Source organism: Saccoglossus kowalevskii, chromosome 11 (genome assembly GCF_978046115.1).
Source record: "Saccoglossus kowalevskii chromosome 11, keSacKowa6.1, whole genome shotgun sequence".
In the NCBI taxonomy this organism is placed as follows: Eukaryota; Metazoa; Hemichordata; class Enteropneusta; family Harrimaniidae; genus Saccoglossus; species Saccoglossus kowalevskii.
Genome location: NC_140651.1, coordinates 3,170,922 through 3,191,100, shown reverse-complemented (window position 1 = coordinate 3,191,100; position 20,179 = coordinate 3,170,922). Strand labels below are relative to the sequence as shown.

Below are 20,179 nucleotides of genomic sequence, written 5' to 3'. Positions count from 1 at the left end.
TATCCACGGATTATTACCAAAAACTAATCAAAACCTAGCATTAGTTCAGAAAATCTATGTACCAAGTTTCATCAAAATCCAATGAGTGGTTGTTTAGATATCAGTGGAACAGTCATGGAACCACTAAAAAATAGCTAATTATCATGCAAATTAGGTAATTAATATGCACGAATTTTTACCAAAAACTAATCAAATCTGCGCATATGTTCAGAGCATCTATGTACTAAGTTTCATCAAAATCCAATGAGTGGTTCTTTAGATATCAGTGGAACAGTCATAGAACAGCTAAAAATTAGCTAATTATCATGCAAATTAGGTAATTAACGAGCATGGATTTTAACCAAAACCTAATCAAAACCTAGCATTAGTTCAGAGCATCTATGTACCAAGTTTCATCAAAATCCAATGAGTGGTTTTTTAGATATCAGTGGAACAGTCATGGAACAGCTAAAAATTAGCTAATTATCATGCAAATTAGGTAATTAACGAGCATGGATTTTTTCCCATTTTGTGCTTCGCACATGGGAGTCAAAAATGACAACACATATGTTTTGGGTCCCAAACTTGCAGCTCTAAGTGGCAAGATGAAAGTATCTTATGTGCTGATTTTAGTTGGCACGATCTTAGTCTTTTAATGATTACAGCATAAAGCAATCAAAAAAAAGACAAGAAATGAGAACGTGAAAAAAAAAGAGTAAATTCACCCCGCCAAAAAAGGAATCAAAGCGAATTCAAACAAAGCTGGCGATCGCCAAACACTAGATTTCTAGGAAAGCCCAGTTACCAAACTGTAATCTGCCTCTTTTGTCCATTACATGTTTGCAGAGAAAAAATATTCCGAACCACGCGAAAAAAAAAAAAGAATTGGAAACTGGCAGGCCTCAGGTGCGTGATCGCCCTGGGGGTGACCACTATGGCGAAGCCTTTTTCTTAGAGAATGCTACTCTAGGGTGTTTCCTTTGGACCCGGGTATATTCTCTTGTAGTTTCCGTTTGAGGCTGTAATCTGTAATTAAGCCTAACGAGTAATAAATGAAATTTATTATTTATACAAATTTTCTGGTTGGTGAAGTAGTAAACTGCCTGGTGCCTTTTTTTAATCTGAATTCAAAAACTCTAATTATGACATGGCATAGCCCTGAATCACCAGTTGGTCATTTTGATTAAATTAAATCACAAAAGAAACTATCTTATGTGGTTAGGCACATTGGTTTTCCTGTTTGGCAGGTTTGAAAAAAATTGCAGGTCATGCAGGTTAGGCACACTAGTTTTCAACATTTTCCAAGTTTGAAAACCATGCTTTCTGGGACATGGTTGTAAGTTAGGCAGGTTACACCCATATTAGCTTTTAGTGTTTGGCAGGTTTGAAAAAATGTACGTCTGACAAAAGTATTACACATGAAACAGCACCATCTTGGTAACTACAGTGACAATTAATGTGACAAGTTAACCAGGGTACACACATGTATATATGCCATAAGTTTACTTTGAAATTATACAACTAATTTTGTGTCCATACAGACAAAATATAAACAAGTTCCTCTAACAGTTAAACTCATATCTTTATCTGGCCATTTCTGGACAAGTAGTGGACAAGCATATTTCATGAGAGTCTAATGTTTATGGTTACAACTATTTGCATATTCACAACCATCTTACAGTAGCTACATCAACTGTGTCTTCAAGTGGTGTACAGTTTCAGCAGCATTTTCTGACTTGTCATACTATATAAATATTCTTTCTAAAATGGCCAAATCATCCACTACTAGAGGCAGAGGTCATAAACACCATATGCTCCTTAAACTGTACAGAGTCCAGAGAGAGGAAATGCAACTACAAGACCACCTCAGAGATATGGAAAGAGCCATGGTCAAATAATTTCATCATTGAATATGCTACATGTACATGTACATGTACTCTGGAAAATGCAATTTCAGCCACAGGAATTCTGAATTCGTGAGCTGTGGACACTACAAATCTAATGAACTGGACAGTTCAGGAAATTCACCAAAAACTATTAGATATTGGCATAATCTTACCGCCAACTCTGAGCAAGAAAGAGGCAATAAATTTGGACAAGCTGAGCAGTCAACTACCAAGGGGCACTGAACTTGGCAATGCTACCATGACCTCCAATACTGCAGAGGAAGTACCCTTAGATTTCAAAATCAGAGCTGTTGTGCCATAAATGTGACCTCACAGGTAGTCTCCGTCTTACCATTCAAAACATGGATTTGCGAAACAGGGTACATCTGTGCATGCATCAGTCTCCTGTCATTCTCAAATATACCTGGGCCTGATGTTACTCAAAATTGGTACAAAGACATTTTAAGACAATAAAACATACCAGTTACATCAATTTGTTTTTCCATTCGGTGATAATTAACCAACTGGAAGCCATTTTTGTCTCACAAAATATGTCGCTACAAGTGGGTAATGACATTAGCCATAGTGCATGTGTTACTGATAAAACATTTTGTTTTAATTATGCCACCAAGAAGACATACGTGACGGTAATACCAAGTATAAATGAACAAGAAATGGAAGACATGTTGACAATTTATGATGTTTTTAGAAGAACAGTCAGTTAAACTTTCCAAACCAATTTTAAATCAAATCACAGCAGGAACCAACCACAAGAAAGTTGTTGATGATATAATGTTGAAATTGAGCAATTTCATAGAAATGCTAAAATAAAGCGTCTGATCTTGTCACCTATCTAAAGAAAATTATTCTAGGAATGTATGAGAGATGATGTTGGAAACAGACACATAGACAAGACAAAATTAATACACAAGACCCTGATTATAGAATTGACCAATTCAATATAATTGGATGCACCAGTACAAATAAATAACTTGGTACACATGCAATATAATACAGTTGTAATCAATATGTACCTTATTTACAGAGTGTATGCAGGCACCTTTATTCAAGAGTATCTGTACTGTCACTGTACGCCCAGCCATGGCTGCAAGATGTAATGGTGTGTCTTCATCCTGTGTGTAATTCAAAATAAACAATGCACATTATTGTCATGATTGTCTTGAATTTATGTACGAATAGCTCCGATACTTGGTTTGAAAAAGCTCTTTAAATACCTTTGCTGACTTGGTTGCAGAATGGTTTCCACAGTGGTGGCAAAACAACTTTGCTACTTGGTTAGCTAGCAACAAATTCGGTTTCATTCGTTGTTTTGAGGCATTCATACATAAATGCAATAGTTGTCAATAAATGATTGAAGTTACAATACATATTTCTAATATAATTCATGTATATGTACTAACCTTGTTAATAGATTCCAAATCATTATCAGTTCTCTCCAATAGTTTTTGCACAATACTGGTCAGTCCACTTTGTGCTGCCAAATGCAATACTGTATTCTGATGCTGTAATGAGAAAACATTTTACATTTTAGTTCATTAGACATGACATAGCTGCAGTAATGGAGGACAAGACCAGAAAGGAACAGGCAGGTTTCAGAAAAGGCACGTCTTGCACTGACCAGATATTTGTACTGAGACAGATCCTTGAACAGACCATAGAATGGAAAGCAAGCCTCGGCATCTGTTCATTGACTTTAAAAAAGCCTTTGATAGCATACACAGAGAAGCATTGTTGACAATTCTAAGAAGATATGGAATCCCTGCCAAGATGGTCAACATCATCAAGATCCCGTACGAAGGTTTCAAGTGTCAGGTGATCTATGGAAACCAACTGACAAATGATCTCTCTATGGAAACTGGTGTCAAGCAAGGCTGCGTCCTTTTGCCATTCCTGTTTAAACTGGCAATGGATTGGCTAATGAAGGCAACAACAGATGGGCAGAGAACTAGAATCAAATGGACGCTAACATTGACGTGAGAGGACCTTGACTTCTCTCTTGCCGACACATCAACCAGCAGGAGAAGGCAAACAAGATCACAACAATTGCAGGAAAGTTGGGACTCTGCATCAACATCCCAAAGACGAAACTCAAAAATCCAAAAAACATCCAGCCAATCACCGTCAACAACTAACTAGTGAAAGAGGTATCTGAGTTCATCTACTTGAGCAAAAAGATGTCTGCTAATGGAGACAGTGAGGTAGATGTCGATGCCAAGGTGTCCAAGGCCAACCAAGTATTTGGAATGCTCTGGAGTGCCTGAAGGTCCAGAAAGCTGAGCAACATCACTCAGCTACGGATCTTCAGAAATAATGTCTTGAGTGTGCTGCTTTATGGGTGCGAGTCTTGGAAGATGACCCAGAGGATCTCCAAGAAATTGGACACCTTCCAAACAAAGTGTCTGAGAAGCTTTGAGACCTAGGCCTCACATGGGCGACTGCAAGACCGGAACTCCTGGAGGACCCTAGCGACAGCCCCATGTGCCAGCCAGGGCGCTAAGTAGTAAGTTGTAGTAGTAGTATCGGGGGGAAATAGCATTATTATAAATTGTTGATTACATGTAGATTGTTAATGGTGTAAGGGTCAGTACATCCTATAGAACATTATATCTATGGGAATGGTTCATAGGCTAATATTACCACATAAATGTGTCTGCATTGACTGTGGTATTTACTATGTTCACATGACCATTTCCAATTCTCAGTCACAGTATTGCAAGAAATTAGGACTCACAGCAGGAATGGATTCAGCTGGACATGCAATTCAATATTAAAAGCATGCAAATTTGTGTTTTGTTTAGTAATTTCAGTGATAAAACAATAACAAATGCCTATGCAAATTAGTTGATTATTATGCACACATTTTTACCTACAATTAATCAGGTTGGATTGTTCTAGAGCATCTATAACCCAAGTTTCATCAAAATCCAATGAATGTTTGTCTAGATACATGTATCAGTGGAGCAGTCATGAAACAGCTAAAAATTAGCTAATTAGCATGCAAACCAGGTAATTAAAATTGGATTTCAAGCAAAACCTAATCAAATCTGCACATTAGCCTAGAGCATCTATAAAACCAAGTTTCATTAAAAACCAACATATGGTTCTTGAGATATCAGTAGAACGGACAGACGCGTGCACACACACACACACACACACACACACACACACACACACACCCACACCCACATCCACACCCACACATTTCTATATGCTCCGAGGACTTCATGGGATTGACTTTTAATATAGTTGCGATATGAACTCAATTAAAAGGCATTCCTCTATAGGGTTGCGTTTTAATTGAAGTTTAATTAAACTCAATTACAATGCAATACAATGTAGAATTGCATTTTAATTAAACAAGACTTGAATATCCCATGACTGAACATAGAATGTTTGCGAAGATTATGTTTAGTATCGGGGGAAGGTATGGTACAATTATATTAGTATTAATATAAACTGAATCATATCTTCCCCCAATACTAAACCTAAGCTACGCAAAACGTATTAATAATCGAATTAACTATAAATATAAATTATGTTTTCCGAGGACTATGAAAAAGGTCCTCTGAAGGTGTGCATGTCCTCGGACGTTGGTATATATCTTCATTTTGGTCCTTGGAAGATATAGCAATGCACACACACTCATACGCACACACACACACACACACAGGGTAACTGCAAAGGCTCCCATTCGCACACGGGAGTCAAAAACAAAAGGCCAACATATATCTATGAAATTATGTATAATGAATATATAAAATCTGAACATAATTGGTCAAAGAATGTCAGAGATATGACCCAAGAACTGCATTTATTAAAACAAGATGGCTGCCAGTCAACCATTTTGAATTTGATCTGAAAAACAAAATGACATGCACCAGACAGCCATGTCTCAAGTATGTACCAAGTTTGAACACAATACATCCATAAATGACCAAGATTTGGTTCCGGAATGCCAAAAATGCTTGATTCTTTATTTTTTAGCATAAAAATGGCCACCGCATTCATTTGGCCATCTTGAATCAGATTGTGAAAGAAATTGATATGCATAATGCATGATGTACGTGTGAAGTTTGAATTTAATTGGTCCAGGTTTGTCTAAGATATAGGTCCAGACACACATAAATAGGTCAATCCATAAGTCCCCGTTTTCAGACTGCGTCTGAACGGGAACTAACAAGCAGTCTATCTCTTGATAGAGTTCTGCTGTTTACAATGCTCTATCAAATTTTAGGTCAAGTATGTCAAAGAAATAGATGAAGACAGAAAGCATTAAAAGAAAGCTTTAAAATGAATTCTCGTTTGCCGAGAGCATTGGAAAAACATTTGTGTGACATTTGTATCTGATCGTCAAACAAGTACTTGTTCATGTTGAGAGCGAGATATTGCTCTGGCACAGCATTCAAAATCAGCCATTTTGAATATATAAAATTTGAACATAATCAGTCAAAGCATGTCAGAGATATGGGTCTAGAAGCCCATGCATTAAAACAAAATGGCCGCCATTGGTCAGCCATTTTGAATCCGATCTGAAAAGTAAAATGTGATGTGCATCAGGAACCAGTGATGTCTAATGTACGAACAAATCCATCTATAAATGCCAGAAATTTTTGATATTGGATGATTTTAGCACAAAAATGGCCACTATTCGGCCATTTTGGATCTTTTCTGAAAAACTAAATTATTTGCATCAAAGTCCCATAATGTCTAATGTATATACCAAGTTTGAACAAAATCCATCTGTAAACAGCCGAAAAATGCTCGATTTTGATGATTTTTTAGCACAAAAAAGGCCGCCATTTGGCCATCTTGAATAAAATCGTGAAACAAATTGATGTGCATACATGTATGTATAATATCATGTATCATGTATGTGTGCAGTCTGATCATGATTGGTCCAGGTATTTCTAAGATACATGTCTGGATGCACGCATGCACGGACGGACGTACAAGGGTCAAAACATAAGTCCCTGTTTCCGGACTGCATTCGAACAGGGACTAATTAATGTTACAAGTTTTCTTAACCAGGGAACACACATGTACATATGCAATAAGTTTACTTTGAAATTATACAACTAATTTTGTGTGTATACAGACAAAATATAAACAAGTTCCTCTAACAGATGAACCCATATCTTTATGTGGCCATTTGTACAATGATTTCTAAGTAGTGGACAAGCATATTTCATGAGAGTCTAATGTTTATGGTTACAACTATTTGCATATTCACAACCATCTTACAGTCGCTACATCAACAGTGTCTTCAAGTGGTGTACAGTTTCAGCAGCATTTTCTGACTTGTCATACTATATAAATCTTTTTTCTAAAATGGCCAAATCATCCACTACTAGAGGCAGAGACCATAAACACCATATGCTCCATCAACTGTACAGAGTCCAGAGAGAGGAAATGCAACTACAAGACCACCTCAGAGATATGGAAAGAGCCATGGTCAAATAATTTCATCATTGAATATGCTACATGTACATGTACATGTACTCTGGAAAATGCAATTTCAGCCACAGGAATTCTGAATTCGTGAGCTGTGGACACTACAAATCTAATGAACTGGACAGTTCAGGAAATTCACCAAAAACTATTAGATATTGGCATAATCTTACCGCCAACTCTGAGCAAGAAAGAGGCAATAAATTTGGACAAGCTGAGCAGTCAACTACCAAGGGGTGCTGAACTTGGCAATGCTACCATGACCTCCAATACTGCAGAGGAAGTACCCTTAGATTTCAAAATCAGAGCTGTTGTGTCATAAATGTGACCTCACAGGTAGTCTCCGTCTTACCATTCAAAACATGGATTTGCGAAACAGGGTACATCTGTGCATGCATCAGTCTCCTGTCATTCTCAAATATACCTGGGCCTGATGTTACTCAAAATTGGTACAAAGACATTTTAAGACAATAAAACATACAAGTTACATCAATTTGTTTTTCCATTCGGTGATAATTAACCAACTGGAAGCCGTTTTTGCCTCACAAAATATGTCGCTACAAGTGGGTAATGACATTAGCCATAGTGCATGTGTTACTGATAAAACATTTTGTTTTAATTATGCCACCAAGAAGACATACGTGACGGTAATACCAAGTATAAATGAACAAGAAATGGAAGACATGTTGACAATTTATGATGTTTTTAGAAGAACAGTCAGTTAAACTTTCCAAACCAATTTTAAATCAAATCACAGCAGGAACCAACCACAAGAAAGTTGTTGATGATATAATGTTGAAATTGAGCAATTTCATAGAAATGCTAAAATAAAGCGTCTGATCTTGTCACCTAACTAAAGAAAATTATTCTAGGAATGTATGAGAGATGATGTTGGAAACAGACACATAGACAAGACAAAATTAATACACAAGACCCTGATTATAGAATTGACCAATTCAATATAATTGGATGCACCAGTACAAATAAATAACTTGGTACACATGCAATATAATACAGTTGTAATCAATATGTACCTTATTTACAGAGTGTATGCAGGCACCTTTATTCAAGAGTATCTGTACTGTCACTGTACGCCCAGCCATGGCTGCAAGATGTAATGGTGTGTCTTCATCCTGTGTGTAATTCAAAATAAACAATGCACATTATTGTCATGATTGTCTTGAATTTATGTACGAATAGCTCCGATACTTGGTTTGAAAAAGCTCTTTAAATACCTTTGCTGACTTGGTTGCAGAATGGTTTCCACAGTGGTGGCAAAACAACTTTGCTACTTGGTTAGCTAGCAACAAATTCGGTTTCATTCGTTGTTTTGAGGCATTCATACATAAATGCAATTATAGTTGTTTATAAATGATTCAAGTTACAATACATATTTCTAATATAATTCATGTATGTACTAACCATGTTAATAGATTCCAAATCATTATCAGTTCTCTCTAATAGTTTTTGCACAATACTGGTCAGTCCACTTTGTGCTGCCAAATGCAATACTGTATTCTGATGCTGTAATGAGAAAATATTTTACAATTTTAGTTTATTAGACATGACATAGCTGCAGTAATGGAGGACAAGATCAGAAAGGAACAGGAAGGTTTCAGAAAAGGCAAGTCTTGCACTGACCAGATATTTGAACAGACCATAGAATGGAAAGCAAGCCTCTACAATGACTTTGAAAAAGCCATTGATAGCATACACAGAGAAGCATTGTGAAAAATTCTAAGAAGATATGAAATCTCTGCCAAGATGGTCAACATCATTAAGATCCTGTACGAAGGTTTCAAGTGTCGGGTGATCTGTGGAAACAAACTGACAGACCATCTCTCTGTGGAAACTGTGGATCTCCAAGAAAATTGGACACCTTCAAAACAAAGTGTCTGAGGAGGATTAAAGGTGTATATTGGCCAAACACTATCAACAATATGGACTTGCTGGAATGGGCTGAGCAGACAAGACTTTCAAAAGTTGTTAGGGAGAGAAGATGGCGCTGGTTAGGACATGTGCTAAGAATGCCCCCGGATACCCTCCCCATAATGGCCCTTACCTGGAATCCCCAAGGAAAGAGGAGACAAGGACGACCCAAGGAGACCTGGAGAAGTTTTACAGAAAAGGAGCTTTGAGACCTAGGCCTCACATGGGCGACAGAAGACAGCAGACCGGAACTCCCGGAGGACCCTATATAACGACAGCCCCATGTGCCAGCCAGGGTGCTAAGTAGTAAGTAGTAGTAGTATCGGGGGAAATAGCATTATTATAAAATTGTTGATTACATGTAGATTATTAATAGTGTATGGGTCAGTACATCCCATAGGACATTATCATATCTATGGGAATGGTTCATAGGCTAATATTACCACATAACTGTGTCTGCATTGACTGTGGTATTTACTACGTTCACATGACCAATGCCAATTCTCAGTCACAGTATTGCAAGAAATTAGGACTCACAGCAGGAATGGATTCAGCTGGACATGCAGTTCAATAATAAAAGCATGCAAATTTGTGTTTTGTTTAGTAATTTCAGTGATAAAACAATAACAAATATTATTGAAGGCATGCACTGTAATAATGAACTGATGACTTGAATTAGAAACTTACAATATCACGGACATCTTTATCGAAACTATTTTCTACGAGTAATGATACAATACCAGTGTATCCATTCTGGAAAGCCCTCGTCATTATCTGTGCAAAAAAAAAAACGTAAGAATAAACATTTTGTCAATTACTTGAATTACTGTCCTTCAACAGACGGCGTGAAATAACAATAGTCCAGACATGTTTACAAATGTAAATGAATGGAGAGAACTCAAATCAATTGTCCTCACATTGGCATTTGGGGATTACATAATATAGAAAGCCAAGGTTATCAAGGAAATTTCATTTAAACAAAAAACAAACATGCATATGAAAATAATTTTCTTGCCATTAAACCCAAAACTAATCAGGTCTGTGCATTGTCGCATAGAACATCTATGTACCAAGATTCATCGAAATGGGATAATTAGTACTTATGATATCAGTGTAAATGCCAAAAATTAACTAATTATGCAAATTAGTTGATTAATATGCACACATTTTTACCTACAATTAATCAGGTTGGATTGTTCTAGAGCATCTATAACCCAAGTTTCATCAAAATCCAATGAATGTTTGGTTAGATACATGTATCAGTGGAGCAGTAATGTAACAGCTAAAAATTAGCTAATTAGCATGCAAACCAGGTAATTAAAATTGGATTTCAAGCAAAACCTAATCAAATCTGCACATTAGCCTAGAGCATCTATAAAACCAAGTTTCATTAAAAACCAACATATGGTTCTTGAGATATCAGTGGAATGGACAGACACACACACACACACACATACTTGTATTGCAATATGTTCCGAGGACTTCATTGGATTAACTTTTAATATAGTTGAATTAACTTTTAATATAGTTGCGATATGAACTCAATTAAAACGCGTTCCTATATAGGGTTGCGTTTTAATTGGAGTTTAATTAAACTCAATTACAATGCAATACAATGGAGAATTGCATTTTAATTAAGTTTAATTAAACAAGAGTTGAATATCCGGTGACTGAACATAGAAATGTTTGCGAAGCTTAGGTTTAGTATCGGGGTAAGGTATGGTACAATTATATTAATATTAATATAACGTGAACCATACCTTCCCCCGATACTAAACCTAAGCTACGCAAAACGTATTAATAATCGAATTAACTATTAATATAAATTATGTTTTCCGAGGACTATGAAAAAGGTCCTCGGAAGGTGTGTATGTCCTCGGAAGTAGGTATATATCTGTATTTTTGTCCTCGCAACATATAGCAATCCAAATACACACACACACACACACACACACACACACACACACACACACACACACACACACACACACACACACACACACACACACACACACACACACACACACAATATAGTTGTGATATGAACTCAATTAAAACGGGAATCAAAAACAAAAGGCCAACATATATCTATGAAATTATGTATAATGAATATATACAAGCAGCCTATCGGCTGAGATAGCTCCGCTGTTAGCAATGCACATTTCAATTAAAGAACTGAAGACATCATTAGAAAATGAACAATATGTATAGTATCAAAGCAATCGGACTTACAGTTTTTAACAAGAAGTCGAAAATATCACTTTCTACCAAAAATGACAAAAATATTCACCAAAATTAGAGAATTGAAGATATCATCACGAAATGAACAAATCTGAGAAAGGTCTACATGTAGAATCTATATATGTAATATCAAAGCAATTGAACTTTTGGTTTTTAAGAAGAAGTCGAAAATATCACTTTTTACCAAAAATTACAAAAATATTCACCAAAATCAGAGAATTGAAGATATCATCACAAAATGAACAAATCTGAGAGAGGTCCACATGTAGTACCTATATATGTAATATCAAAGCAATCGGACTTGCGGTTTTTATCAAGAAGTCAAAAATATCACTTTTTACCAAAAATGACAAAAATATTCACCAAAATTAGAGAATTGAAGATATCATCACAAAATGAACAAGTCTGAGAGAGGTCCACATGTAGTACCTATATATGTAATATCAAAGCAATCGAACTTGCGGTTTTTAACAAGAAGTCGAAAATATCACTTTTTACCAAAAATGACAAAAATATTCACCAAAATTAGAGAATTGAAGATATCATCACGAAATGAACAAATCTGAGAGAGGTGCACATGTAGTACCTATATATGTAGTATCAAAGCAATTGGAATTGCGGTTTTTAACAAGAAGTCGAAAATATCACTTTTTACCAAAAATAACAAAAATATTCACCAAAATTAGAGAATTGAAGATATAAAGATGAAATGAACAAACCTCAGAGAGGTCTACCCAAGGTACATATACACCAAGTATCAAAGCATTCAGGCTTGTAGTTTTCAAGAAGAAGTCGAAAAAGTAAAACATTGACACGAATGGCGACGACGGACGACGACGACGATGGACAATCACTCATATGATAAGCTCCGCTCGACAAAGTTGACAACGGAGCTAAAAATCTGAACATAATTGGTCAAAGAATGTCAGAGATATGACCCAAGAACTGCATTTATTAAAACAAGATGGCTGCCAGTCAGCCATTTTGAATTTGATAATAATAATAATAATAATATTTTATTAGCCTTTGGAGCGGCAAACAAAGAGAAGAAAACAACCAAATCATACATATTTGAAAAAGGAAAGAAGAAAAATCACATTAAATTCAAACTTTCTTTTCTATACTTATACAATTGAGTAATAAATACTCTAACTTCCTTGGATACAATATTCCCCAAATTATTGTTGACTTTCCACAATATGTCGCTAAAAAGTACATTAAACTTAAAATTAATTCCTCCAGAAAGAAAGTTATTAATAAGTGTTGGGTCTACTTCAAGGTTTTGAACTTTGTACATGAAATCTCCATAAAATTTGTGTCTTAAATGATAAGTTGCTTTGCATAAAAATAGAAAATGATAAATATCTTCTTTGTCGTCATTACATAGCTTGCACATTCCATTCCCTTTATATTTGTCCCATGTTATTTTATTACCCTCTAAATCCAGTGAGTTAGATCTGACTTTAAAATACAGTGATATGCCATGATGATCAAGGGGATCATTTATATAGTTTTCTTTTTCCTTATTTCTTTTAACCCAACTGTAATGTTCCAGTGATTTCATATTAGATATTTGATCTGCAAACGTTTTTACTTCATTTTGTTCACTTATTTTATAAAAGCTTTTGAGCCAGTTTATATTGTTAGGTATGTTTAACCCATAGACATGGTCTAATCCGTTAGTTTCAAGTACTTTGTGCACATATGTTGGCCAATTCCAAGTAAGCTTACGGTTGTTTACATACGACTTGTGCAATTCTGTGAAAACAATTTTGGTCCATCTGGTGTTATTCATTTCTTGTAATCTGTTCAAATATTTAATTCGAAAAGTATCAAGGGTGTAGCTCAAATCAGCCCATCCTAAATCCCCTAATACAGCAGAGCAAGCAACATTTCTGTTGACTTTAAAAAGGAATTTGCCAAACTGATATTGCAGACTTTTTAACTTTTTCCTATCATCGTTATTTTCTAAAAACCATACACCACATCCATAGCTAATAAATGGTAAAATTATACTCTTCCACAATACATCACCATACTCAAACCTATTGTAACTATTGTGTTGATTGATGATGGCTTTACAATATGCTATTAATTTCATCCCCTTCTTGTAAATTTCAGTAAATTGTGCATGGTCCTTTATAGTTTTAGAAATAACTATTCCCAAGTATTTATATGTGTTAGTCTCTTCTAGTAACAGATTTCCTAATTTCCAGAGTGTACCAGACAGCCATGTCTCAAGTATGTACCGAGTTTGAACACAATACATCCATAAATGACCAAGATTTGGTTCCGGAATGCCAGAAATGCTTGATTCTTTATTTTTTAGCATAAAAATGGCCAACGCATTCATTTGGCCATCTTGAATCAGATTGTGAAAGAAATTGATATGCATAAAACAAATTTAATTGGCCCAGGTTTGTCTAAGATATAGGTCTAGACACACATAAATAGGTGAATCCATAAGTCCCTGTTTTCACACTGCGTCTGAACGGGAACTAACAAGCAGTCTATCTCTTGATAGAGTTCTGCTGTTTACAATGCTTTATCAAATTTTAGGTCAAGTATGTCAAAGAAATAGATGAAGACAGAAAGCATTAAAAGAAAGCTTTAAAATGAATTCTTGTTTGCCGAGAGCATTGGAAAAACATTTGTGTGACATTTGTATCTGATCTTCAAACAAGTACTTGTTCATATTGAGAGCGAGATATTGCTCTGGCACAGCATTCAAAATCAGCCATTTTGAATATATAAAATTTGAACATAATCAGTCAAAGCATGTCAGAGATATGGGTCTAGAAGCCCATGCATTAAAACAAAATGGCCGCCATTGGTCAGCCATTTTGAATCCGATCTGAAAAGTAAAATGTGATGTGCATCAGGAACCAGTGATGTCTAATGTATGTACCAAGTTTGAACAAATCCATCTATAATTGCCTGAAATTCTTGATATTGGATGATTTTAGCACAAAAATGGCCACTATTCTGCCATTTTGGATCTTTTCTGAAAAACTAAATTATTTGCATCAAAGTCCCATAATGTCTAATGTATATACCAAGTTTGAACAAAATCCATCTGTAAACAGCCGAAAAATGCTCGATTTTGATGATTTTTTAGCACAAAAAAGGCCGCCATTCGGCCATCTTGAATAAAATCGTGAAACAAATTGATGTGCATACATGTATGTATAATATCATGTATCATGTATGTGTGCAGTCTGATCATGATTGGTCCAGGTATTTCTAAGATACATGTCTGGATGCACGCATGCACGGACGTACAAGGGTCAAAACATAAGTCCCCGTTTCCGGACTGCATTCGAACAGGGACTAATTAATGTTACAAGTTTTCTTAACCAGGGAACACACATGTACATATGCAATAAGTTTACTTTGAAATTATACAACTAATTTTGTGTGTATACAGACAAAATATAAACAAGTTCCTCTAACAGATGAACCCATATCTTTATGTGGCCATTTGTACAATTGATTTCTAAGTAGTGGACAAGCATATTTCATGAGAGTCTAATGTTTATGGTTACAACTATTTGCATATTCACAACCATCTTACAGTCGCTACATCAACAGTGTCTTCAAGTGGTGTACAGTTTCAGCAGCATTTTCTGACTTGTCATACTATATAAATCTTTTTTCTAAAATGGCCAAATCTTCCACTACTAGAGGCACAGGCCATAAAAACCATATGCTCCTTCAACTGTACAGAGTCCAGAAAGCATTGGAAATGCAACGACAAGACCATCTCCAAGACATGGGAAGAGCCATGGTCAAATGATTTCATCATCAAATATTTACTCTGGGAAATGCAATTTCAGCCACAGGAATTCTGAATTCGTGAGCTGTGGACACTACAAATCTAATGAACTGGACAGTTCAGGAAATTCACCAAAAACTATTAGATATTGGCATAATCTTACCGCCAACTCTGAGCAAGAAAGAGGCAATAAATTTGGACAAGCTGAACAGTCAACTACCAAGGGGTGCTGAACTTGGCAATGCTACCATGACCTCCAATACTGCAGAGGAAGTACCCTAGAATTTCAATATCAGAGCTGTTGTGTCATAAATGTGACCTCACAGGTAGTCTCCGTCTTACCATCCAAAATATGGATTTGCGAAATAGGGTACATCTGTGCATGCATCCGTCTCCTGTCATTATCAAATATACCTGGGCCTGATGTTACTCAAAATTGGTACAAAGATATTTTAAGACAATAAAACATACAAGTTACATCAATTTGTTTTTCCATTCGGTGATAATTAACCAACTGAAAGCCATTTTTGTCTCACAAAATATGTCGCTACAAGTGGGTAATGACATTAGCCATAGTGCATGTGTTACTGATAAAACATTTTGTTTTAATTATGCCACCAAGAAGACATGTGTGACGGTAATACCAAGTATAAATGAACAAGAAATGGAAGACATGTTGACAATTTATGATATTTTAGAAGAACACTCTTCACCAGTCAGTTAAACTTTCCAAACCAATTTTAAATCAAATCCCAGCAGGAACCAACCAATTGTTGATGATATAATGTTGAAATTGAGCAATTTCATTGAAATGCTAAAATAATGCATCTAAAGAAAATTATTCTAGCAATAGACACATAGACAAGACAAAATTAATACAAAAGACCCTGATTTGGATTATAGAATGGACCAATTCAATATAATTGGATGCACCAGTACAAATAAACAACTTGGGACACATGCAATATAACACAGTTGTAATTAATATGTACCTTATTTACAGAGTGTATGCAGGCACCTTTATTCAAGAGTATCCGTACTGTCTCTGCACGCCCAGCAATGGCTGCAAGATGTAATGGTGTGTCTTTATCCTGTGTGTAATTCAAAATAAACAATACACATTATTGTCATGATTGTCTTGAATTTATGTATGAATAGCTCCGATATTTGGTTTGAAAACGCTCTTTAAATAGCTTTGCTGACTTGGTTGCAGAATGGTTTCAACAGTGGTTGCAAAATGACTTTGTTACTTGGTTAGCTAGCAGCAAATTCTGTTTCATTTGTTGTTTTGAGGCATTCATACATAAATGCAATAGTTGTCTATAAATAATTCAAGTTACAGTACATATTTCTAATATAATTCATGTATGTACTAACCTTGTTATTAGATTCCAAATCATTATCAGTTCTCTCCAATAGTTTTTGCACAATACTGGTGAGTCCACTTCGTGCTGCCAAATGTAATACTGTATTCTGATGCTGTAATGAGAAAACATTTTACAATTTTAGTTCATTAGACATGACATAGCTGCAGTAATGAAGGACAAGATCAGAAAGGAACAGGAAGGTTTCAGAAAAGGCACATCTTGCACTGACCAGATATTCGTATTGAGGCAGATCCTTGAACAGACCATGGAACGCAATCTTCTACATACTGTTCATTGACTTTGAAAAAGCCTTTGACAGAATACACAGAGAAGCATTGTGGACAATTCTAAGAAGATATGGAATCCCTGCCAAGATGGTCAACATCATCAAGATCCCGTACGAAGGTTTCAAGTGTCAGGTGATCTATGGAAACCAACTGACAAATGATCTCTCTATGGAAACTGGTGTCAAGCAAGGCTGCGTCCTGTTGCCATTCCTGTTTAAACTGGCAATGGATTGGCTAATGAAGGCAACAACAGATGGGCAGAGAACTAGAATCAAATGGACGCTAACATTGACGTGAGAGGACCTTGACTTCTCTCTTGCCGACACATCAACCAGCAGGAGAAGGCAAACAGGATCACAACAATTGCAGGAAAGTTGGGACTCTGCATCAACATCCCAAAGACGAAACTCAAAAATCCAAAAAACATCCAGCCACTCACCGTCAACAACTAACCAGTGGAAGAGGTATCTGAGTTCATCTACTTAGACAGCAAGATGTCCACTGATGGAGACAGTGAGGTAGATGTCGATGCCAAGGTGTCCAAGGCCAACCAAGTATTTGGAATGCTCTGGAGTGCCTGAAGGTCCAGAAAGCTGAGCAACATCACTCAGCTACGGATCTTCAGAAATAATGTCTTGAGTGTGCTGTTTTATGGGTGCGAGTCTTGGAAGATGACCCAGAGGATCTCCAAGAAATTGAACACCTTCCAAACAAAGTGTCTGAGGAGCTTCGAGACCTAGGCGTCACATGGGCGACAGAAGACCGAAACTCCTGGAGGACCCTAGCGACAGCCCCATGTGCCAGCCAGGGTGCTAAGTAGTAAGTAGTAGTATCGGGGGGAAATAGCATTATTATAAATTGTTGATTACATGTAGATTGTTAATGGTGTAAGGGTCAGTACATCCCATAGAACATTATATCTATGGGAATGGTTCATAGGCTAATATTACCACATAAATGTGTCTGCATTGACTGTGGTATTTACTATGTTCACATGACCATTTCCAATTCTCAGTCACAGTACATGTATTGCAAGAAATTAGGACTCACAGCAGGAATGGATTCAGCTGGACATGCAGTTCAATATTAAAAGCATGCAAATTTGTGTTTTGTTTAGTAATTTCAGTGATAAAACAATAACAAATGCCTATGCAAATTAGTTGATTAATATGCACACATTTTTACCTACAATTAATCAGGTTGGATTGTTCTAGAGCATCTATAACCCAAGTTTCATCAAAATCCAATGAATGTTTGTCTAGATACATGTATCAGTGGAGCAGTCATGTAACAGCTAAAAATTAGCTAATTAGCATGCAAACCAGGTAATTAAAATTGGATTTCAAGCAAAACCTAATCAAATCTGCACATTAGCCTAGAGCATCTATAAAACCAAGTTTCATTAAAAACCAACATATGGTTCTTGAGATATCAGTAGAACACACGCACACACGCACACGCACACATGCACACACCCCCACCCCCCCCCCCCCCCCACACACACATACAGGTGTCCCATGAATTGTGGAGCCACCATACACGTGTCCCATGAATTGTGGAGCCACCATTAAATTAACTTAATATAGTTGAATTAACTTTTAATATAGTTGCGATATGAACTCGATTAAAACGCGTTCCTATATAGGGTTGCGTTTTAATTGGAGTTTAATTAAACTCAATTACAATGCAATACAATGGAGAATTGCACTTTAATTAAGTTTAATTAAACTAGAGTTGAATATCCCGTGACTGAACATAGAAATGTTTGCGAAGCTTAGGTTTAGTATCGGGGTAAGGTATGGTATAGTTATATTAATATTAATATAACGTGAACCATACCTTCCCTGATACTAAACCTAAGCTTCGCAGACCTGACTTAATATTTAATCGAATTTAATATAAATTATGAAACATTGTGGAGCCACCAATTTGTACACAAAGGGCTCCACTTTGTTTGTGTGTGTCTGGTCTACTGGCTTTACTTCTACGTCTACACTTTGTTTTAAACAGCAAACAATGTGGAGCCCGAGTGTAAGGCTCCACTTTCAGGAGGGGCTTCACATCGTTGGTGTGTAAACAGGCCAATGGCTACACCTACACACCTTCACCCACCTACACCCACCTACACCCACCCACCTACACACACCCACCCACCCCACCCACCCCCAATTACAATTACAATGCAATACAATGTAATACAATGTAGAATTGCATTTTAATTAAACAAGACTTGAATATCCCATGACTCAACATAGAATGTTTGCGAAGATTAGGTTTAGTATCGGGGGAAGGTATGGTACAATTATATTAGTATTAATATAAACTGAATCATACCTTCCCCCAATACTAAACCTAAGCTACGCAAAACGTATTAATAATCGAATTAACTATAAATATAAATTATGTTTTCCGAGGACTACGAAAAAGGTCCTCTGAAGGTGTGCATGTCCTCGGACGTTGGTATATATCTTCATTTTGGTCCTTGGAAGATATAGCAATGCACACACACACACACACACATACTTGTATTGCAATATGTTCCGAGGACTCCATTGGATTAACTTTTAATATAGTTGAATTAAATTTTAATATAGTTGCGATATGAACTCGATTAAAACGCGTTCCTATATAGGGTTGCGTTTTAATTGGAGTTTAATTATACTCAATTACAATGCAATACAATGGAGAATTGCATTTTAATTAAGTTTAATTAAACAAGAGTTGAATATCCCGTGACTGAACATAGAAATGTTTGCGAAGCTTAGGTTTAGTATCGGGGTAAGGTATGGTATAATTAATATTAATATAACGTGAACCATACCTTCCCCCGATACTAAACCTAAGCTACGCAAAACGTATTAATAATCGAATTAACTATTAATATAAATTATGTTTTCCGAGGACTATGAAAAAGGTCCTCGGAAGGTGTGTATGTCCTCGGAAGTAGCTATATATCTGTATTTTTGTCCTCGCAACATATAGCAATCCAAGTACACACACACACACAGGGTAACTGCAAAGGCTCCCATTCGCACACGGGAGTCAAAAACAAAAGGCCAACATATATCTAAGAAATTATGTATAATGAATATATAAAATCTGAACATAATTGGTCAAAGAATGTCAGAGATATGACCCAAGAACTGCATTTATTAAAACAAGATGGCTGCCAGTCAGCCATTTTGAATTAGATCTGAAAAATAAAATGACATGCACCAGACAGCCATGTCTCAATTATGTACCAAG

At 36.2% G+C, this 20,179-nt stretch overlaps 1 protein-coding gene across 1 annotated transcript in view; it reads right to left on the bottom strand.

The window, feature by feature from the left end:
* Positions 1-20,179, bottom strand: part of LOC146735869 (uncharacterized) — a 75,159-nt gene that overhangs the window by 50,210 nt on the left and 4,770 nt on the right. The window contains exons 4-10 of the mRNA XM_085505573.1: positions 16,657-16,758; positions 16,272-16,370; positions 9,951-10,037; positions 8,757-8,858; positions 8,369-8,467; positions 3,287-3,388; positions 2,900-2,998 (exon numbers count right to left, since the gene is read on the bottom strand). Of these exons, the coding sequence (XP_085361699.1) occupies positions 2,900-2,998; positions 3,287-3,388; positions 8,369-8,467; positions 8,757-8,858; positions 9,951-10,037; positions 16,272-16,370; positions 16,657-16,758 (690 nt within the window). The remainder of the gene's footprint in view (positions 1-2,899; positions 2,999-3,286; positions 3,389-8,368; positions 8,468-8,756; positions 8,859-9,950; positions 10,038-16,271; positions 16,371-16,656; positions 16,759-20,179) is intronic.